The 22,073-nt window shown below is 57.2% G+C and overlaps 2 protein-coding genes across 8 annotated transcripts in view; both read left to right on the forward strand.

The window, feature by feature from the left end:
- The window catches only part of LOC122228646 (palmitoyltransferase ZDHHC11-like), a 33,823-nt gene extending 22,222 nt beyond the window's left edge, over positions 1-11,601 (forward strand). Inside the window, exons 9-12 of one of the 5 annotated variants that reach the window (XR_006206700.1) lie at positions 1,266-1,366; positions 6,841-6,913; positions 7,428-7,648; positions 7,847-8,338. Coding sequence is in view for 3 of the 5 variants with exons in the window: in XM_042953800.1 (XP_042809734.1) it covers positions 10,837-11,544 (708 nt within the window). In the remaining 2 variants the exon portion in view is untranslated. Of the gene's footprint in view, positions 1-1,265; positions 1,367-6,840; positions 6,914-7,427; positions 7,766-7,846; positions 8,339-10,836 lie in introns of those variants that run through there. The other 4 variants (XM_042953809.1, XM_042953820.1, XR_006206702.1 and 1 more) reach the window with 4 other exon arrangements.
- Positions 11,602-16,601: 5,000 nt separating this feature from the next.
- The window catches only part of LOC122228661 (tubulin polymerization promoting protein), a 29,302-nt gene continuing 23,830 nt past the window's right edge, over positions 16,602-22,073 (forward strand). Inside the window, exon 1 of one of the 3 annotated variants that reach the window (XM_042953833.1) lies at positions 16,602-16,838. In XM_042953833.1, coding sequence (XP_042809767.1) covers positions 16,639-16,838 — 200 coding nt within the window. In that variant the 5' untranslated portion in view covers positions 16,602-16,638. Of the gene's footprint in view, positions 16,839-17,543; positions 17,608-22,073 lie in introns of those variants that run through there. The other 2 variants (XM_042953843.1, XM_042953859.1) reach the window with 2 other exon arrangements.

Genomic DNA, 22,073 nt, shown 5'->3' on the forward strand with positions numbered 1-22,073 from the left:
AACCCGTGAGCCAGTGCACGGGTGTGAGCGAAGCCCGTCTACTTTCTGTCTGCCAGCATGTGCCGCGTGCAGAGGGCGCCGCGGTCCATGACCGTGTGCAGCAGAGGCAGGGCTCTCCACGTGCCAGGTGGGTGACCGCACCTCGCAGGCCCCTGGGGAGCACACGGCCTCTGCCCCTCCTGTGCCACAGAGGCAGAGAGCGGCCCCTCTCGCATCGTGGCCCAGCTTCAAGCGCGCATTTTAGGGTAAATCAGGTGTAGCGGAACACGGTGACTACCGTCCCCGCGACAAGACGTCGTCTTCTCCCGGAGTATGAGTAACAGGAGGCTACGCAGCACCCATGTCAGCGAGGTCCGTGCTGTCTCCCCTGCATTTCCCTGAGCACACGGTGAGCACAGGCTCCCTCTGTTTCTGGAAGGATGGTTCTGGGGAACATTTCACAGCTGTAAGTGGCTGAATATTGTATCCTCACTTCACAACCTCAGTAACTTTGCACCAAGTGCCCTTTAATGCATTTGAAGTGAAATTAAAAAGGGCAAGTTATTTACTTGAATGTCACCCACCACACACACACACACACACACACACACACACACAGACCTCCCGCTCTGGCCCACAGGGACTGTTGCAGAAAATGTTTCTTTGGTAACCGAAGAGTTTGGACCCAGTTGAGCAGCTAGCGCTTTAGACACCGTCCGTGGCCTGCTCCTGAGGCCTCACCCGAGTCTCAGTCCTCGAGGCCCACCCACCCGGGGCCTCCCCGGGACGTGGATCACAGGGAAACCTTGTAGGACTCCATACAGCCTGTGTTCCTCGCGGTCGCCGGCAGACAAACTTATTGGGAGCACTTCTCCCCGGCTGTTTATCTGTCTAGGGTGTCCGGTCTGCTGGTTATGTACAAATCGGCCAAACAGTGAATATCTGAATAAGGGGGAGGGTCCATCACGCAGGTGAAGCTGCTTCTGTCTGGCTTTAAAGGCATTTCTGTCGGCAGAAATCCACCGGGTGGCTTGTTTGAGTTTTCCACCGGTGGTGGAAGCCTGCAGCGTCCTTCTCGCATGAACCTTCTGCGTGTTTATGGCGCGGGACCCCCCCTGGCACTCGGCCTCCAGGCGCTGCCTGCTCCCGAGACTGCAGATAAGAGGGGGCCCCAGCGGGGAGACGTCCACGGGCACCGTGGAGCCTGCAGGGTGCCCCCGCACTAGCCCGCCCGGCGAGGGCCTGCTCTGTAACGTACGTGTTCCTTCTTCCCCGCTCTGCCCTAGCGGACCCGGGAGCAAGGTGCTGCTGTCGCCATCCAGTGATCCAATGACTTCACCCTACACCCCACCTTGGCCGCCGGCACAGAGGACCACCTGCGGTGAAGGTGAGCCTGTGCTCAGATGTGGGGCCTGGGGCTCCCTCCTAAGCCGGGCTCAGCACCATACCTGGATGCGGGTCGCACTGGTGTTCTGCATCTACTGGGTGCCTGGGCCACTACACAAAGGGCACCGACGGTGTGTGTGGAGGAGGAGGAGAAGCGAGGGCAGATCACGCTCCTGACGGGGCCCGTGTGTGTGAGAAGCGGAGTCCCCACACAGGTGTCCCTAAAACGAGCCTCGTACGTGTGCTCTGGTGCCACGTGCTGGTGATGGCCACGTGGCAGGTGACACAGACCAGAACGCCCGCTGTGATAGACTCTCAGCGGTGGGTGTTTTCAGGGTGTCCCGTGTAATCCCTTCAACTTTCTGTGTGTTTGGAGTTTTTCATGATAAATGTTGGGATAGAGAAGGGCTGTGTATAACTGACGGTCAACACAGAGCGTATGAGCCACACACGGGGTTGAGTGAGGAAGCCTGCAGATGATACGCTCATGGCCCCAGGACAGGGCGGGTGGGGTGGCCCGTGTGGCCAGGCAGGAGACACAGGCAGACACAGTATGGTGGCAGCCTCACCAGCAGGTGAGTGTAGAACCCGCAAAGGCGGGGCTGTGGAGGGCCCGGCTCCCGCCGTCCGTCCTTCTGTGTGCTCCCTTCCAGAGTGGCTCACGGGGCCACCCAGCCAGTGGGGCCTGAGTTGCTTCTGTAACAGCAAGAGGCTCCAGACAATGTGCCGGAAGCCTCGGCTTCGAGCTTGACTGCACTTGAGAGGGCCCCTCAGACCCTGGCGCTCAGCCGCCCATGCACATTCACTGAACTCACGCCCTTCCCCGGGCTGGCGCTTCCTCTCTGCTCATTCTGGAACCCGCGTTTAATCCTGGCGCCCCGTGTGCCCCACTTCGCCCCAGGCCCACCCCTCTGCGGGCGACCCCAAGGCCCGTAGCTCTTAGCAGAGTCGTTAGAGAGAAATGGGCGCCATAAGGCACACTTGGACTTGGGAGTGCACTCTGGTGGGCAGGCGTGACTGGCTCCACAGCCCAGAGTAAGTTCTTTAACGTCCTGGAGTGCCTGGGTCTCCACGCTTGCAAGATACGCATGGACTCCGTGAGGGGTCCCGAGTCCTGCTGCCGGTGTCCAGCTGGGACTGGTGCTCAGTAAATGGTAACCCCCGTCCCCCATCACACCTGCTTTGGACCTTGCTGCCCATTAATTATAATCCTCATCTGAGGACACAGACTCATCACTGATCTATGCGTTACCTGCTTCCTAAGTTTACTCGGTATTTTATTTATTTTTGGTAACAGATGAAGCATCACCGCCACCCCTCCCCCCAGAAAAAGGCAGGGTCCTGATGTGGTCAACTTCTGTGTGGCCCGGCCACGTGTGGTCTGCTTCTGTGTACGTGGCTTGGCCACGCTCTTTGTTCTCATGTTTTCCTTTCGCTTCAGTGTTTCACATCATACGTATTCCTAAAAAATAGATGCTCACAACACATCGGTTACTCTTTGTTTCACAGAAAGGACATAGTGTGTATGTGATGTTTGGAATTTGGGGGAATCACCTTTTCATTTACTACCTCTCGGTCAAAACGGTGGTTCCCTGTCCCGGGTGGCCGAGCTCATTTGCCTTCCTTCTGCGACTGCTTCTTGTAACTCGTCCGTCCCCTCTGCTGTGGGCCAGCAGGATGTGTGCCCCTGTGCGGGTCCCTGTGATGAGCAGCAGGCCATCTCTTCTACAAGGCCAGACTCTCCTACAGGGGGCTCGGTCTGCACTCCCGCAGAAGCATATGCATATTCGGAGCCCCGTAGGTCCGTGTCGTCCCCAACACCTGGGGCACCGAGTGGTGCGGCTGGCGGCTCACGATCCCTCCCAGCCTTCCCCTCACCACCGATGGTGCTGAATATGCATTAGCCATGTGAATTTCCTTCTGTCGGAAGTGCTTCCTCTTGTCCTTGGCCCATTTTCCTCCTGGGCTCTTTCTTCTTTTCTTATAGATTTATTTGTGTGCTTTATATATGCTTGATACAAACGCCTCATTAGTTGGGTGAATTACAGATAGAGTGTCACAGCAACTCGACTCCATGCTTAGCTGAACTCAACATTTGATGAGTCAGAGTCACACTCACACTTGTGCATATTTTATGGTAATGCCTTTTGGTCTCGATTAATCTCAAACCCAATCTTCTAAAAGACAGTCATCTATACTTTCCACTGCTAATTTTCAACATTTGATTTTGAGAGTTGAGTCCTCACTCTGTGGGTCATCGGTGTGTTTAGTGTGAGGTAGGGATCCAGCTTCATCCGTTCCAGGTGGTTTCTGTTGTTCCAGCTGCTTTCGCTAAACATCAGATTGACCTTCTTTCCCCCACTGATTTATTTTTTGTATGTCTCGTATATTTTTTATTCCATAATTCCTCCACTACTGCCTTTCTGTATTTAGTTGAATTTGCATACTGTGCCATTGTGATTCCCATCTTCTTTCCTTTTGCTTATACTTTTTAGTTACCTTCTTACTGGTTACCTTGGGGATTACAATTAATACCTTAAACTTCTAAGAGTCTAGTTTGAATAATACTACGTTAATTTCGGTAGTATATACTCTGATCCTATACATCTTCCTACCTCTTCCTTTATATTGTTACATCTTTATACATTGTGTGCCCATTAAGAAAGATTTATAATTATTCTGTGAATTGGTCTTTTAAGTCACGTAGAGAAGAAGAGGAGTTACAGACCAAAGTACGACAATCCTTGCTTATGTCTCGACCTGTGTGGTTACCTTTCCGAGAGTACTTTATTTCATCTACCGTCTAGAGCCTCTGTTTTAGCCTAAAGATCTCCCTTTAGCATTTCTTGTAGGGGAGGTCTGTTGGTCATGAATTCTCTCAGCTTTTATCTAAGAACATCTTAATTTCTTCTTTATTCACAAAATATGGTTTTGTTGGATTTAGAATTCTTGGTCGGCAGATTTATTTTCCTTCCAGGACTTGAAAGGTGCCCTCTGGACTCCATGGTTTCTGATGAGAAATCAGCTGTTGATCTTACTGAGGCCCCTTGTACGTGATTAACCACTTCTCTCTCAATGCTTTCAGACTCCTCTCTCTGGGTTCTGAGAATCTGGCAGTGCTGTGTCTTGGTGTGAACCCTTCTGAGTTTATCTTGCTTGGAGTTTGTTGAGCATCTTGGATGTGTAGATCCATATCTTCCATCGGATTTGGAAAGCGTGCAGGCAGTGTTTCTTCAGATACTTTTTCTCTCTGCCCCCTCCCTCTCTTCTCCTTCTGGGCCTCAGGTCCGCCGGGTGCTCTTCATTTTCCTTTGTTCCATTTTTCTCCCTGGTCCTCAGGTTGGAGAATTTCAATTGTCTTCAGGCTCACAGATCCTTTCTTCTCCTGCTCTGTTTTGAACTCTTCTAGTGAATTTTTAATTTCACACTTTTCAGTGGCAGAATTTGTTTGGTTCTTTTTTGTAATTCTATCTCTTTATTGATTTTCTTTTTTGTTCATTCAGTATTTTCATGACTGCCTTTAATTCTTCACCTTGGCTCATTGAGCACATTTAAGATAACTGACCTAATGTCCTTGACTACTAATTCAAATGTCTGGGCCTCTTCCCGGAAATTCTGTCAAATTCTTTTTCTCCTTTGAATGGGCCATATTTTCCTTTTTCTCTGGATGTTTTATAATTTTTTGTTGAGAACTGTATATTCTGAGTATTATAATGTGGTTAAGTCTGGACATCAGATTCTCCCACTGCTTGGGATTATAGATCTTTGCTTGTTGAACTATCAGTTTGTGACTCTCCCAAGCTATTTTTGCAAAACATGTATTTGTTGTTGCAGAGTTTCTCTCATTATCTCTGTGGTCAGCCAGTGTTTTCCTTCAATGTCTGGCTGCAAATAGGGGGACTAAGTGTCCCAGTAGATGCTCCCAAAGACAGCTACTGCTGCCAAGGGGGCCAGGGCAAGTGAGCCCTTGTGCCGGCCCCTCAGGACATGACCAGACTAACCAAAAGGCACAACAGACAAGTTTTGGAGTACAGAGTCCCTACTGCCTGCACAGGAATGAAGGCTGTTGGCCTGTAGCCGCAGGAGGACTGAGGTGGGTTGTCGCTGCTCTGTTGACACCACTCACTCGGAAGAGTTGGGCAGCATCTCTCCCCTAGTGCTGTGCAGCGTGTCTGGTCTGGCTTCAGAGTCTGGAATAGTTGACCCCAAAGGCTCTCTTTAGCACAGTGGTCACATCTGTGGAGGACCAGTCTCTCGTGCTTCCTGCTCCCCGGCTTTGTCCTCAGGTGAAGGATGCCGATGTGCGCTCTGAGAACACGTGTCACCACCTCCCCACAAATCTCTACCCCGCAGGCAGGCCTCCACTGTTCCACGGCCCGGCTCCGTTGTGTTTCTGTTTTCATTCTAAACAAACAGTGTGCTTCCCTGGGGCATCACTTCAGTAATACCTTGATCACCTTTGCTTCCAAGCACCATCGCCTCCTTCTGTGGGTTTTTCTTGCACGTCCTGCCTCTACCAGGTTGCTGCCCACTCCGTGGCCCTCTGTGGCCGGCACCCCCACCTCTTACCCATCGGAGCCCTGCCCCCACCTCAGCTCCCACAACTGCCTCTGCGTTGGGTCCCCGGGGGGCCTGTCCATCTCGACAGCATTGTCACGCCTGGCTTTTCTACAGTCTGTTCCCGTTTGCTTCCTCTTCTTCAGGGAGCCATTGTTCATTGAGGTTCCCCTTTCATTTCCTTCCTATTTAATCTCATTCACACCTCAGTTTGTATCTTGACTAATTCTCAAGAGCAGGCTCTGGGAGGAGGACGAAGGCATGTATGGGTTTAGAGATCTCCTAGAGACACTGGACTCGCAGAACCTTCCAAGGAAAGTTGTGCACAGCTGCACAGTCCAGTCCCGCCGCACACAGCCCCGTAAGTCAGAAGGAGCACCGTCCCCGGCCGTTTGGCAAGAGCCGTGCTCTCCCCTGTCGTCCGTGCAGGGGATCTGAAGTCACCGTCAGCAGGGCCAGTAGCACCAGGGCAAGGGAGAAACCTCCTGCTTTCGGGAGATGGTGTGAGGACATTCGGTGCCCCTGGGTAGCCCGGACTCACCACCAGCAAGCAGAGTTGTGCAGAGAAGTGCCAAGCAAGATGAGGCGGCCTGTGTTGCGTCTTCCCCCCGTGCCAAGGGTCCAAATAGGCTTTGGTGGCCCCCAGGAGACCCTCCTGCTCATCAGGAAAAGCACCACTTGTCTCTGTCCTGATGTGCGTGCAGAGGGAAAAGCCACCCCCCCCCCCCCCCGCCCGGGGCAGCCTCATCAGCAGCCCCACATACAAGCGAGTGCTCTGAACTCAAGAGGTGAGATGGCCGCAGGTGTCCCAGAGCCCGTCGTGGCTCCGTCTCCAAAATGTGCTCTTGCAGCTCCGTTCTGTTCCCTTTGGCAGTGCAAGAGATGCCATGTCACGTATTTCCCGTTATTTCTCTGCAGGTCTCAAAGGACCAACAGGAAATGAGGTTGCCTGTGAAAGCAGACAGTGCCGAGGGCAAAGGCCCAGCTTCAGGTAAGACATCACACAGCGTGGGAGTTGAGATCCACCCAAGTTTGATTCCCTAAAGAGGAAAGCGTTTTCTACAGAAAAACAAGGAGAGGGAGAAATCACCGGTGGGGAGTCAAAGGCTAGGACGCTTGTTGTCTCAGTGGCACGGAGGACGAGCTTGGGCTCACGTAGTGTCTGCCGATGGGGCCTGGCGTCCCCGCGCTAGCCCCGCCACCTGCTCTGTGTGCCACAAAGCAGCAGGTGCAAGACGTGGGGCTGGACGCCCAGCTGAAAGAGTGCCTGCAAGGTAGGAGCTGGCCCTGGGTGGCGTCGCCGTGGCCGCCGATCTGAGCCGGGGACCCTGACGTGCAACGGTGGCCAACCTAACGATGGCACCAGAGCGAGGGCCACGGAGGGTTTGACTAGTGACCGGAACCAAAGGCCTGATGTGCTCTGTTAGAGGCTCAGACTCCACCACCCGCATGCTGTCTGCTGAAATGCACGGTGATTTTGTTATTCACTCGCCTGACCCTTCCAGAGTCCTTCTGAGACGGCCCCACCTCATCTAAGGAAATGTTCGCCACTCAGCTTTTAAACAACTACCTACCGTCGGCCACGATGACGCCTCCTGCTGCCGCCGTCGCTTCAGAGCTCATAGTGCAATTCTCCAGTGCTCCTGTTTCTAGAAAAGAGGTGGAGGCTGACCTCTCAACACGCCCGTGGCCGCAGGAGTCAGTGGCGCCTGTTTCTAGAAAAGAGGTGGAGGCTGACCTCTCAACACGCCCGTGGCCGCAGGAGTCAGTGGCGCCTGTTTCTAGGAAAGAGGTGGAGGCTGACCTCTCAACACGCCCGTGGCCACAGGAGTCAGTGGCGCCTGTTTCTAGAAAAGAGGTGGAGGCTGACCTCTCAACACGCCCGTGGCCGCAGGAGTCAGTGACTCCTGTTTCTAGAAAAGAGATGGAAGCTGAGAGGGTGAGTTTGATTTCTGCGTGATTCCAGAAAGGGCCAAAGCTGGATTTTAAGAAACCTAAACTACAAGCAAGTGGCAAAGTGACAGGGAGCCTGAGCCTCAGGTCTGGGTACGTGGCAGGTTGGCTCCTGAGTGGACTGACGCCACGGGGGCGTGCATGTGCACACCGTCCATGTGGGTGTAGGTGCTCGTGGACAGGTAAGAACAAGCGGTCCTCAGCCAGGGACGGAGGCAAAGAGAAAACCCACAGAGAGCCCCGTGGGCACCTGCAGCCTGTGTCCCAAGGGCCCCTGCCTCCCTGGTGAGCCGGGTTCTCGTGGCCTCACAGGAGGGAGAGACAGGCCCAAGCTCAGGGCGCAGCCAGAACGGAAGGCCGATAAGTCATCCGGTAAAATCGGGACCCAAATGGCCACACGCGCATTGCAGTGGTGAGCCCGGAAGAACCCCGTGCTCCGCTCCCACAGGACACAAGAATGACCCTTGGAGCCGAAAGGAGCTGAGAAAATCCCCCAACTCCTCAAGCTGAGGATTAACACCAAGTGATTCTGGACCAGCCGTTTGCAGGTGCCGAGAGGCGCTCCCCTCGCGGGAGCTGGGAAGATACCAGGCGCTCTCATCCCACGTGGCCACGCCCTCATGGAGGCCAAGGCCACCACAGAGACAGACACAGGTCGGGAGTTGGGCTCGAGGACCAAATGCAAAGTAACTGTGGTTGTTGTTTGGGGAAACAACAGGCAAAGGGAAAAACATCTGAAGAGAACAGAAAACTTGTTTAAATCGCACGTGTATTTGAAGAGAAACCAAATGAAACTTAGAGCTGCAGAAAATACCACTGACGTGGGGTGGCTGGCTGAGGGTTTTGCAGCACGCGGGTCGCAGCTGGAGTTCGTGAGCTCGAAGCCGGAACTGGAGAGGTTACCTGACACTCAAAGACAGGACGACAGGCGCAGAGCGCGACCGGAGGTGGGGCTGGGGTCTGCGGTGTGAGAGGAGTCCCCGGCAGGGAGGGGCGCTCGGGGGGCAGCGTGCGAGGCGGTGGGGCTGAGGGCCCTGCGCTGCAAACCCGCACGCACTCGGGTCCGATGAGGCCAGGAACGGCAAGTGAGACTGTAGCTATGTCGTGAGCGAGCTGGCACACTCCAGAGACAAAGAAAATGTATATTTTTAAGTATTTGGCGATAAATAAAGGGGAGTCCTTCCGGGGAATATCGACTAACTACGCTCACTGTAACGGAAGCTACGGCAGAGTGGAGTCCTGCCTGCAGTACGGGGGGCCATCAGCCCAGGGCTGCCCTCCTGGCTGATGCACCTTTTAAAGTGAAAGTGAAACAGGCACTTCACACAGAAGTAAGGAACGTTAGGGAGGGAAAACTAGACCATTTTCGGAGCATTTTCAGAAAGCGACGTCCCTAGGAACAGACCTAACAAAAGACACGCCGGACGCATGGAGAAAACGATAAAACTCGCAGAGGGACGTTTTAAGGAGCCTGATGAGTGCGGACAGACCCAGCTCACGGCGTGCGTGCCAGGCCTCCCAGAGAGGCCAGTGCAGGACGCCAGCTCGAAACCCTGCGTCTGAGATGCGTGTGGAACTGCAAAGGACCAAGAATGCCAAGGAGCGGGAGAGGGGCAATTTAGGACGTCTGGCCGGGCCGCTTCCACGAAGCTCGTGAGTCAAAGACAGAGCGGGGTCTGTGCCGAGATAAGCACAGGGCCTGGCGTGGTGGCTCGCAGGGGCCGCGAGCACGTCGGTGGGCACAGGGACACCGTTTGTGGCACGGGGCGGCTGACGGGCAGGGGTGGGTAGATTGTCTCATAAACGCGGAAACGTTTGGTGCCGTGTGGGAATGACACTAATGGAATCAGACCCCACCTTGTACCGTTTACACAAATTAACTCCACGTGGACTAAAGACATAATAGCTGAAGGGACGACTATACAAACTGGAAGATAATATTTGGTACTATCTGCTTTTTTTAAGTTTGTTTATTTATTTCGGGAGAGACGGAGAGTAGGGGAGGGGCAGAGAGCCAGGGAGACAGAGAATCCCAAGCAGGCTCAGCACTGTCAGCACAGAGCCCGACGCGGGGCTCGATCCCAGGAAACCGTGAGATTATGACCTGAGCCGAGACCCAGAGTCCGACGCTTCACAGACTGAGCCCCCCCCCACCCCGGGCACCCCTGGTACTGTCCTTAGGTCCTCATGGTGACTGAGGGTCCTTAAGCAGGGTTTTCTTAAAGGCACTGTCCCTAAAGGAAGGTACACAGAAATTAGATCACACCCAGATACAAAGGGAGGCTGTCAAAAATCGGGAAAATATTTGTGACACATAGGTGACAAAGAATTGGTGTCCAGGACACAAAGTACTATGACACCAGCAGGAAAAACATAGCCGCATGATGGCTGGGCACTTCGGGGAACAGGGAACCCAGAAGACCCACAAACAAGTGCGTACCTTCTGCCATCCTCCGGGAAATGTGACTGAAAACCACATGTGGTGGGGTGCGGTCCCTGTCACATGAGCAGGTGTGAGTCTGCCGTCACTGAGGACTGGCACAGGTGGGCCTGGGCCGCGCCCGCGGCTGGTGGGCTGGGCCAGTGCCGCGCCCACAACTGGTGGACAAGGCCGTCGGCACCGCCAGTCATCCCGCGTGTGGGTTGGGAAATGCCTGCCCGCTGCACCAGGAGCCATGAGCATTGCTGCTGGGTCCGAGGAGATGCCCAGTACGGGGACCCCAGCACGGGGGAGGGGTGGAGGAGGGTTCCCGCTGACCCGATGAGCAGGGCTGTGTGTGCAGACACAGATGTTCTGTGCAGAAGCGGCCGCCCTCCTGGCAAGAGGTCAGGACGGACGGCACCAGGAACCTGTCCTTGGCCTTCCTGGCAGAGGGCCGGTTCTGCACCCGGGGCCAAGGACTGGGCGCGCCCTCTGCTCACTGCCCTCAGGTGCTCATGGCACTTTCTTTCGCTCTGCAGGAGCCAAGGAGCCCACACTGGCCAAATGGGCATCCACACACCCGTGTCCTTAGAGATCCGGGCTCGGGAGGCGGCCCTGGAGAAACTCAGGCTCCCGCACCTACTGCCCTCCAGCAGCCAGAATGTGCTGCGCCTGGATGTCCCCTTGCGGAGGCAGCAGGTCCAGGGCACGGAGCCTGCCACTGTCACCACCGCCAGGAAGCCAGCGGATGGGCAGGTGTGCAATCTCCAGCACATCTAGCTCCCAGGACAGACAGCAGAGGCGGCTTGGGGCCAGGCATCGCCATCCAGCCAGGAAGCAGAGGGCCCGCTCGATGCTTAGGGAGAGACCAGGGTCAACCTGGATATCTCTGTCAGCACGACTTGTGTCCGCCCTGCCACGGAAGCCCCCGAGTCCAGGGCAGGCGCTCACCCCGACTCCCACGATGCCTGCCTGGCCTGAGGCCGGCAGGGGCTCCGGCTGTGTTCGTGGTGCAGTGCAGCCCTCGCCTCTACGCAGGCACCGGTGGCAGCCGATGGCCCGGCTTCCTCCAAGCGGAGTGCTGGGTCCGCGTCCGGAGTCCGGGAAAGAAGGGAGCCTGTGCACACCCTGACTTGCGCTATTTCCCGAACACGTCCCCATCGTGCTCCAAGATTCAGGACAGACTTGGTGTGCTGTTTTCACTTGTGTTACTTAGGAATGTTGACAACTGTTATGAACCTAAGTAGCCTTTAGGGAAATTCTTCAGATTTCTTAGTTATACGAAATAATAAAAAATAATTTCATTGGCAATAAGCTTGAAATCAGTCTTGGGAAACTTTAAATTCTTGGGTTTCAAGTGGCCTTTTCGAAGCCCCTCCTGCCCCCACCCAGCCTGAGTCCTGGCCAGAGTGAGGACGAGGGGTGTGATACAGAGGAGGGGATTCTGGCTTTTTTTTTTTTTTTTAAGTTTATTTATTTTGAAAGAGAAAGACAGTGAGCAAGGGAGGGGCAGAGAGAAGGAGAGAGAGAGAGAGAGAGAGAGAGAATCCCAAGCAGGCCCCATGCCACCAGCACAGAGCCTGATATGGGTCTTGAACTCATAAACAGTGAGATCATGACCTGAGCCAAAACCAAGAGTCAGACGCTTAACCCACTGAGCCCCCCCAGGAGCCCCAGGGCTTCTGGCTTTATGGTGAACTTTTCACCACAAGATAATTAGTGCTCTCATGAAAATGTAATTTCATTGCATCCTGGATTCATACAAAGTGAGAAAATCCCCCCAAAACTGGAGAACAAAAGTGAGCTGATAGGTAGGTGGTCCAGGACCAGGGTCTCCTTTGAAACCAGGCCTTGATCCGGAAGCCCGGAACAGAGCTGGGGGCAAGGATCCAGGATGAATCCAGTCTCAGGCAGAAATAAACTGAGCTAAACTGGCCCAAGTTAAGAAGCTAGATTTTCAGAGCTTAAGATCAGTCCAGATAAGCTCACAACCAAAGATCACAAACCATCACGCATGAGAGAGCCAAGAAACAGTAAAAGAGAATTCAGACCCCCAGAAACCTCAAGGATTAGAAATACAGGATATTAAGGAGGATGCACAGAATCTTTTAAAGTTGGGGCGCGTGGGTGGATCAGTGGGTTGGGCGACTGACTGCAGCTCAGGTCACCATCTCACAGCTCGTGAGTTCGCGCCCCGCGTCGGGCTCTGTGCTGACAGCCGGGAGCCTGGAGCCTGCTTCCGATTCTGTGTCTCCCTCTCTCTCTGCCCCTCCCCCATTCATGCTCTGTCTCTGTCTCAAAAATAAATAAACGTTAAAAAAATTTTTTTAAAGGTTGAAAAGAATTTTTAGAAATAAAAAATATACTTGTTAAAAGCTAGGATAAATTAAACACCAGATTAAACATAGCCAAAGAGAGAGTTCTTGAACTGGAAAGTAATCTGAAGAAGTTGCCAGAATGTGGATGCAGCCGTGAGGGCCACGTGGAGGGACGGCTGGCGGGCGCGGAGGGCAGGTGGGCCTCAGACGCGTCCACAAAGCCCCCGAGAAGGGACTTTGTAGTGGCAGGGTCGCCCAGGACTCACAAAACACGTGCCGGTGGCTTCTTGTCCAGCCAGCCGCACAGGTGAGGAGATCTACACCTCGACCTCCCGTGCGGAAGCACGGGGCGCCGGAGACACTCTGACCTTAAGAACAGCCAGAGGAAAGATCACCGACAGAGGAAGAGCAGACGGACAGCAGACCTGGCTGTAAGGACAGAGGGAGGAAATAACTTCCACAAAGCGTGACAGAAAATAGCCGTCGACCTGGAGTCACATACCCAGAAGTGCTACACGTCGGAAAAAGTAAAACCACGTTTGTAGATGACAGAGAACTGTGCTTACTACCACCAAACCCACAGTGCTGTGACTGGAGAAGACAGAACGGAGAGAAGTGTGCGAAGCAAACACGGACAGGAGCCACGGGAACAGGTGCGACATTCACCCTGACCCCCTCGTGCTTCCTGTCGGCTCACCAGGGTTTCACACAGTGAAGACACAGATTTGGACGACGCAAGTAACGAGCCTGATCCGCGGGACGGCTGCGGACCCCGGGCTCACTTGTTGGGAGGTGTGTGTTCTCCCGGGGCTCGTGGACCTTTTCGAGAAATGGAGCTTGGGTTGCCCTGCCTCACCTCAGCACACTTACCACCCAGGGACCCTCGGCGTGCCGCCCCTCTGTTCCTCTGCCCCTTCACACTGTGCCGGTCTCCCGGCTGTTCCTGCCCTTCCTGCTCACTGTCAGCAGCGTTTCCCTTGTGGTCCTTATGGTCGGGGAGCATCCAGCCTCTTGCGTCTGTGGGTTATAGGGTTATAGTTTATGTCAAACTTGGAAACATCTTGGCCGTTATTTTTCTAACACCTTTTCTGCACCCTTGTCCCAAGTATTCTCTCTGCTTTTGGGGGGACCCCGATTAAGCACACGGTAGGCTGCCTGAAGCTGTCCCACAGATCACGGACGATCCGGGTTTTCTAATCCTCTTCTTCCTGTTTCGCTTTGGGTAGCTTCTGTTGCTACATTTGTTCCGTGTCTAATCTGCCATTGGCCCGTCCAGGGGATTTTCCATGTCACACGCTGTGGTTTTTCAGTCCTACTAATTCAGTCTGTGGTGCTGCTGTGACTCCCATGTCTCAACTTAACTTTCAGGCCCCGTGGAATGCAGTTAGCTGTGCTAATACCTCGTGTCCGTCCTGGGTCGGTCCCCGATGACTGGTCTTGCCACATGGATCTGATTTTCCTGCTGGTTTGCACCCCTGGTAGTGCTACGTGGAATCATTATGTTCACCTTATGGGGTGCTGAGTGTTTCTGTATTTTTATGAATATTCTCGAAACTCATTCCGAGATGCAGTTAAAGAGTTTGATCTTTGTGCCTTGGGTGGGGCTAATGGTCCCCCACTAAGTTGTCTCCCTCCCCTGTTGCCTCAGTCGGCACCCCCCGGATGCTGAGTCTTGAGCTCGGCCTCCGCACTCGCTGCACACGCCGGCCGGACCCAGCTGCATTCTCACGGGGCTCCTGCGGGGCTCTGGGTCCGTCTTCTTTTGTACTCCGTCTTTGAGTTCGGTCACCCTGCATGGCGCTTGGAGGCTATACCCAGGCGCTTGCTGGGGACCCTGCCGCTCAGGGGTCCTGTGCTTTGCTGCCTTTGCTCCATGTGAGAGAGCACACCTAATTCCTGTGACTCCGCCTCATCTGGACGCGAAAACCTGTTCCGTAACAATGGGACAGACGGTACGCGCTGCTGCACAAAGGCCCATTTTCCTCTGCAAGAGCAGAAAACGCACTCACGGAAGCAGAGTCTGCTGGACCTTAAAAGGCTCAGCTGCTGTGTCCCCGGGAGGTGGAGAGGCGCTGGGATGAACCCCATCCCGGAACTCTTGAGGGGAGCACTGTGTCAGAGTGGAAGGCATGGCTGCGCTAGCCAGGAGGTGCGCACGTGGTCCTGTGCACGGAAGGCCGCAGAGGAACGCTGGCTTAGATTAACTGGGGGCAGATCTGGACCGTCCTAAGGGACAGATTTTGTTACCACGTGGAGGCTTCCTGGGAGGCTGTGGCACCTCTCTGCCCCATGGCTGCCTTCTGATGGGTTTTCATGCACATGTGGGAGCAGCTCCTTGAAGGGCTTGGATCTCAGTGGTGGCAGATTGTTTCTGTTTTCATCACCCGATAACTTGGTGATGCACCGCGTCCTCCCAGAGGGGCAGCCAGAGAGCCACCTCGTTCACACGCCTCCTCTGGTGCACACTCCAGGCCCAGTTTTAGGATTGCAAGGATAAATTCATAAGCTAAAAAAGCAAGTTTGGGGCTTCCTGGGTGGCTCAGTCTGTTGAGCATCCAACTGTTAATTTTGGCTCAGGTCATGATGTCACAATTCATGAGATCGAGCCCCGTGTCGGGCTCTGCGCTGACAGTGCGGGGCCTGCTTGGGCTTCTCTGTCTCCACCCCCCTCTCTCTCTGCCCCTTCCCACCTCTCTCTCTCTCTCTCAAAATAAGTAAGTTTGCATTTAAAAATAAAGATGAAAAAGCAAGTTTCTGAAGCAAGCATCACACGCACGGGCTGTGGGCGCCAGCCCTGCCCTATGCCTCTGTGTGTCCTCGTGTCAACTACCCCACCTCTGTGAGTCCCAAGAGTTGCCTGGCAGCAGGACTGCAGTCAGGGCTGTGTGTGCCGAGGACCCCGAGGGGGACCCTGAGCTCTGTTCAGTACTCCGTTGTTGCCATCCTGGGGGTGCTACCGATTTTTGCACAAGGGGCCCCAGGTTTGAATTCTGACCAGGCCCCGTATGTATAGCTGGTCCTGACAATGATGCTGTCTCCACCCTCCAGAAGCAGGGCGCCAGCCCGCCTGGAATGTGGGGGCAGGACCTCCGCGGGTGTGACTCTGCCCATCTGGCCCTGAGGGCTCCCCCAGCGCCCTGCCCTGAGGGTGTCCCCATCTCCCGAGGCCTTGCCTCTCCTTCCCAGGGAAAATGCTCCTTGAATATTTATGCTCCTTGAATATTTATGCTCCTGAAACCTGGTGCCCACCTCTGTTGGCAGATTACCCTGTGTCTATGTCAGAGCTCTAACAGGTCTTGCAAAATGGATTCAACGGTCACCTTTGGCCGATACGACAGTGGGAACATAGTGTGCAATGTTTTTCTTTCTTCCTCTTGCATCGTTAGTAGTGATGTCCGGGAGAAAGCAGGCTGAGGCCTGAGTGGGATGCGGCGAAGACGCTGTCCAGCTCCGACCGGAACAAACAGAACCTTGAGTCTCAACGAACAGACCTCTAGACGGCCGCCCATCTTCCACCAGTTTGAAGCGGAAGTAGAAACTAGAGGGTTGAAAGGAGGCATGTGGAACCCAGGACCTCTGTGGGGCTAGGGTGGGGCTGAGCCCCTAGGGCTGCCTGTCCCTGGCTCCAGAAATGTCAGGAAAAGCACGTCCTCTCCACCGTGGCCTAGTGGACTGCGGCAGAGCCTGCACCACCGCCCCCTCTGGTTCGTGAGCTGCCTGTGCAGGCTCTGAGCAGGCCGGAATCTCTGAGGTGAGCCCCAAAGCTGCATCCCACCTGCAGAGTCTGGCACTTGTGATTCATGGGGCTCTGAGAGCAGGGCAGAGTCTGGAGGGGGTGTGTGTGGGGGGGGGTCTCTGCAGCTGGGAGAGTTAAGGACAGAGCCTGGGTGGGGGCGGGGGTCTGGTGCCAGATGGACCAAGGACAGAGACTGGGTGGGCATGTGGGTGGGGGTTCTGTAGCCAGGAGGGGAGGGCAGAACCTGGGGTAGTGGTTCCTTGGCGAGGTCCAAGGGAGCCACAGCAATGAAACTGGAAGAAGGGTCACACCCCGCCCCCCCCACCGGCCTTCTCCACTGGAGGGTGTCCTGCAGGACAGACAGGGAGGCCCTTGCACCCCAAGCCCCAGCACTAAGCAAGTGGGGCCAGCCTGGAGGGGAAGGGCAGCGGGCCTCACCCAGAAAAGAGAAGGAGACATTGGAAGATTTCCGGATCTGCGTGCGCAGGTAGGCAGGACGGGCCCACCTCGAGCGCAGGAAGAACAGGGTCTCCAGGCTGCGCTGGGGATGCAGCCGCTGCTTGTCCCTGGGAGGGTGGCTCCGGCTGCACCGGGGCCCAGCACAGCCTGACCGCACCCAGGCGCGGCTGCACGTTCCGGCTGCTCCCAATCTCCCGGACGAGGCCCATTCCCCGCCGGGCCTCCCTGCGCCCCCTCCGTGAGGTCCCTGCCCGCACCCCCGACCCCTACCCCACTCCACATTGGGCCTCCTCGTCGGCCCGAGTCTCCGCGGAGAGGGCAGGGCCCCGCCGTCCGCCCGCGTGCTGTCGGCCGCGGGGATGCGGGCGGGCCTCCCGAGGTCCCGGAGGGCCAGGTGCGGCCGCCCCTAGCCCACCGCCCCCGGCTCGCCTCCCCTGCGGGGTTCCCACGCCCCTGCGCCGCGCCGGCCTTGTAAGGCAGAGCCGCGCCGCCGCCGGCCTCCGTGCGCCCCGCGCGCTCCCCGGGCCGGGAGGGGCCGGGGGTGTGGCAGGGCCGGGGGCGGGCCAATGAGCGCGCGGGGCGGGGTGGGCCGGGGGCGGGCCAATGAGCGCGCGGGGCGGGGTGGGCCGGGGGCGGGCCAATGAGCGCGCGGGGCGGGGCGGGCCGAGGGCGGGCCGTCGGGGCGCGCGGGGCGGGGCTGGCGGGCCCGGGGCGGCGGGGGCGCGGGCGCTCGCCGGACACCCGGTCGCGCGCGGCCGAGTCGCGGAGGCGCCCGCTGCAGTGGCCGCATCTCCGAGGTAAGCGTCCGCAGAGCTCGGTCCGGGGCGCTGGACGCAGGACCACGCACCCCGCCCGGGCCCGCCGCGCCTGCCACCTGCGCCCGCCGCGCCTCCTCCTGGCTGCAGCCCCCTGCGTCCGTGCGCCCCCATCCCCGGCCCTGGGCTGCCTGGCGGTCGGTGCTGCGCGCTGACGCCCCCGGGGGCTGCGTCGGGGGCGTGGGTCCCGGGGCTCGAGGGGCGCGGGCGGGGGCGACCCCGCTGCAAGGGACAGGTGGTTGGTGCGTGGGCCCCGGATGAGACGCTGGGCCTGTCTGGGCGGCAGCGCTTCACGCGACGAAGCCGCCCCCCCCCCCACTCCCGGCAGCCCCTTTCCCCGCCGCCGCCGCCGCCGCTGCCGCCTCCCCACGTCCCGCTACGCGGACGCCCGGGCCTGGGGTGGCAAGACCGAAGGGAATTAGGGCGTAGAGGGTGTGAAATGAAGCCAGTGCCGGGCAGCCCCAATTCCGGGAGACCCGGGGCCACGCAGAGGGCCCAGAGTGAGCGTGGTCCCTTGGCAGAGACCGCGCCGCCCCCTCGGGGTCCCAGGCCCCTCTCCGGCCGCATTTGCGTCACCATTATCACGCCAGGTGACAGTGTCAGCCGCACAGTGTGCGACTCCAGCAGCCTCCCCGGAGGGTGTCACGTTCTCTTATCGCCTGTGAGCACAGAACCCGGCAGTCAGGATGAAGAGATCGGCTGCCAGCAGGTTTGCTCACACACCTCTGGGGAGCAGTGCCCCACCTGTGCAGCAGGACCAGAGAAACCCTTTATTCTGTGGTTTCAGTTACGCAAATGCAGCCTTGAAATGAGCTGGGGAGAAAATCCATTCCTGCCACTCTGCTCATGACTATTTCGACAGGCGTTTGGTGTCTCTGAAGATGAGACACCGTTTAGGGTAAGCTGACAGTGTGGCCATCTATCTGCGTATTTCGTGGTTAATTTACCTGGCATTTTTTGGATACCGGCAGGGTCTCGGCAGGGTCTCGGGGACGATGGATAAAGGACCCAGCTCCCATGTCCCACTCTGCAGGCCTGTCCTGACTCCCCATGGCCAGCCTCTCGGAGAGGACCCAATGGAGGTGGGGGGGCGGGGGGAGCTCTGCACAATCCAGGGCAGCGCCGCACTCCTAGGAGGTGATTGGTAAAGGCCAACCTGACCCCTGAGTGCCCTGGGACCACAGGGGCTTGGAGTGATGGGGAGAGAGCTTGGAACAGGCAGGAAATGGGGGTGGGGCAGCGAGACAGCGGCTTGACCGATGCCTTAATTAAGCTGGATTCTGTGACCCCGTCTCTGGTACCAGCCACTGTTCCTGTCACATGGTCCAAATCACAGGGCTCCTCGAGGGTTCTGGGGGGAGGGGTGCTGGTGAATTTGTCTGCAAATTGCCTGCGGTAGGAGGGTATGTGCATTCTCCTGGCGGAAGGGTCTGCCGCTTTCCTGATTTCCAGAGGGTTCCATGAGTCAGAAAGGTACCATAACTTAAGTGCTACATTAGAAAATCCCTCTCCGTGAGTCCGGAAGGATGAAGTGATGGAGATCATGGGAAGCTCTCTTGGCTGTATTCTTATCTCCCTGGTGCTGTTTGGCTCCTCTTCCCGAATCCTTTGAAGTCTCAGTAAATACCTGTGGTAAAACCGTATACGAGGTTATAAATACTCATGGTGGAAACTGTGTAAATCACAGGAGAATTTAAAGAAAATCAAATCACTCATCACTGCTTGAGGGAGGATGCAGAGAAGGCTTTTAGCAGCCAGACGGTCCTCAGGGCCGCAGAGTGCTCCCGGCAGGAGAGACTGAGAATGAAAAGCTTCCTCTGGGAGAGGCTGCGCTGCCTGGAAGCCAGGCCTATTTATAGCTGGTGATGTTGCTGGTGAGGCAGGAGGAGCACGTCTGGGGATCTTGGGACCACGAGGCAAGGGCCCTGCTGCACCTTGAAGTGTCAGGTCCTCTGTGGGCTCAGAGTGGCTCTCGCTGGAGGGCGGTGGGGGCGGGGCGTGTGCCCCTGAGCCCGCAGACCCTGGACCTGGCAGACGCTCCCCTGTGTGTCAGCAGCAGCCTTGCCTCAAGGGGGTGGGGGGATGGAGCGCACCTGCACCTGGGGCTCAGACGTGGTCTCCAGCCTTTCTGGGTGGGGACGGAGCCCGGGTGTCTGCCCTCGGCAGTGCGTCTTCAGGGGGACCCTTTGCGGCAGCGGAGAGTGCGGGGTGCGGGGTTGGCCCTGCTGGGGCCTCGGGTGAGGGCGCGGCCCTGTGGGAGCCCCAGGAGCCGCCTGTGGGGGGGCTGCTCCTCCCTCCTCCCCCGCTCTCATCTGATGTGGGGTGTCGGTCTGTTCCCAGGCTCCTCGTTCCCTGGAACTGTGCAATAGCACGGGACGGCCGTCAGCCGGGAGGTGTAATTTAGCGTCCAAACACAGGGCCTTCTTTGGTGAAGAGTCCAAAGTCTTGCACGGAGCGTAAGGCAGTGACAGTTTTCTGCCTTCCCCGCCCTCGCCCCTGGCCCTGGCTTCTCTCAGCAGCGGGACCTGCCAGCCGGTCCTGGGAGGAGCACGTCCACACCGACTTTTTCTTGTTTTTAATTAGGTTTGTGGTGAGGAACGATGGGTTCTTACCTTCGCTGAAGCCTAGGTGTTAAAACCTCCTGGAGCCTTTCCCACTCCTCCTGCTGCCTCTGTGGTGGGGCGCACCCGTGTGTCCCCAGCGTGTGTCCCTGTGTGTCCCCACATGTCCCTGCAGGTCTCCAGCATGTCCCCAGGGTGCCTGTGTCTCCGGTTCTCTTGGCGTAAGTGCAGTGCCCCCGCGTGGGCTCCGTGTGACCTCCTGCCCTGAGCCACGTTTCCCCAGACCTCTCTCTGTCACACCTGAGTGATTGCATGTCTGCTGAGCACCGGCCAGGTGGCCTTTACCTGGGAAGCCCCACTGCAGTGGGGACAACACCCAGCAGCCGGCGCCCCCGGGTGACCTCGTGCAGTCCCCACATGCCCCGCTGTCTCCCCTGCATGGGGCGGGGTGGGGGGGGGCGTGCGGTGCAGGTGTGGGTCTGGGCCCAGAACCGACGTTAAGTCAGGTGCTCCTCGAGTGTGCCTGCGGCCCTGCGTCACAAGCTGTCTGTAGAAAGCCCGCCCACACCCTCCTTCTCCATCCAGGTGTACGTGCTTCGTGCACTCACTGACCCTCGACCCCGCTCCAGTCATTTAATGCCGTAGGACAGACTGTCCCCAAACCAGGGCTTTAAGACAGTGACCCCGTTTGCTTTTGCTCATGACTCTGCCAGCCAGCAGGGCTTGGCACGGACAGTGGTCCCCATCCCCTGACCTCGGCTAGGGGTCTGCCGGCCAGACAGGACCACCCGAGGCTGCCCTGCTTAGTTGAGTCTGGGTTGAGTGACTGGCACGAGGCTCCCCTGTCTCTGTGTGGGGTCTCTCCGGAACGTTTGCCTGTCCCTCGAGGGAACAGGGGAGCCTGGTTCTTTGTCGTGTGGCTGTGTCCCACGGTCCAGCCAGCTGGGGAAGTGCCCCTGGCTTGAGGGGCCGGAGCTGGTGGGTGGGAGACGCTCAAGGGTGGCCCCTCTTCTCGGTGCTTCGGAGGACCAGTTGTGGCAGCCCCTGGGGCCCCTGGCCCTGTGCCCCTCGGCCTTTGACGGCCCCTGGCCTGCTCCCTCGGGACTCGCTGCACCCTTTCCGTGGCAGCAGGTGGCACGTCTGTGGGTGGACGGCACCCCCCGGCCGCGCCGCCCGCTGCGCCCTGGTTCTGATTCCTGCTGCTCGGTCAGCTGTCCCCCGCGTCCTCGGGGGCTGAGGCTCCGTTCTCCTGACACCCTGCAGGCCCTGCCCCACTGGGCCTTCCACCCCGGCAGGGGACCCTGGCTGCTTCTCTGGACTTGCTGCCTTTTTCTCATTGAGTTGTAGGGTCCTTTACGGGTTCTGGAGACGAGCCCATATTTGTATCTTCTCCTACCCCGTGGCTTCCCTTTTCTCTCCATCGGTGATATTTTTTGATGAACAGAAGTTCTTGATTTCAGCCTGCTGCCACCCTAGAATGGTTTCCTTTAAGGGCAGTGATTTTTGAGGCTTGTGCAGCGGATCTTTCTGTCTCCCCAGGACGTCAGATACCCTCGGCCCTCACCTTCGTGAGGATTTTGCCTCTCCCACTTCAGTCCTCGGAGCGCCTGAAGGGTGGTGCCGATGCCCCGTCTCCCCTGCATCTGCCATTTACTGAAAATATGCTCCTCCCTTTTTTCTGCAGGGCCACCTTGTCACACATGTGTGCACATGTGTTTGGGCTCTGGCGTCCCTCCCATTGGTGGTTCTGTCCCGTTGGTGCTGTCTCTGCTTCCAGACCTTTCTCTCGAGTCTCCATGCCCATGGAGCAAATCTTGTCTTTCTTTTAAGATCACTGTGTATTCACAGCCCTTCTCCCACATATGTCAGCTCAGTGCATCTAGATAC

The sequence above is a fragment of the Panthera leo genome, chromosome A1 (assembly GCF_018350215.1).
Source record: "Panthera leo isolate Ple1 chromosome A1, P.leo_Ple1_pat1.1, whole genome shotgun sequence".
NCBI lineage: Eukaryota > Metazoa > Chordata > Mammalia > Carnivora > Felidae > Panthera > Panthera leo.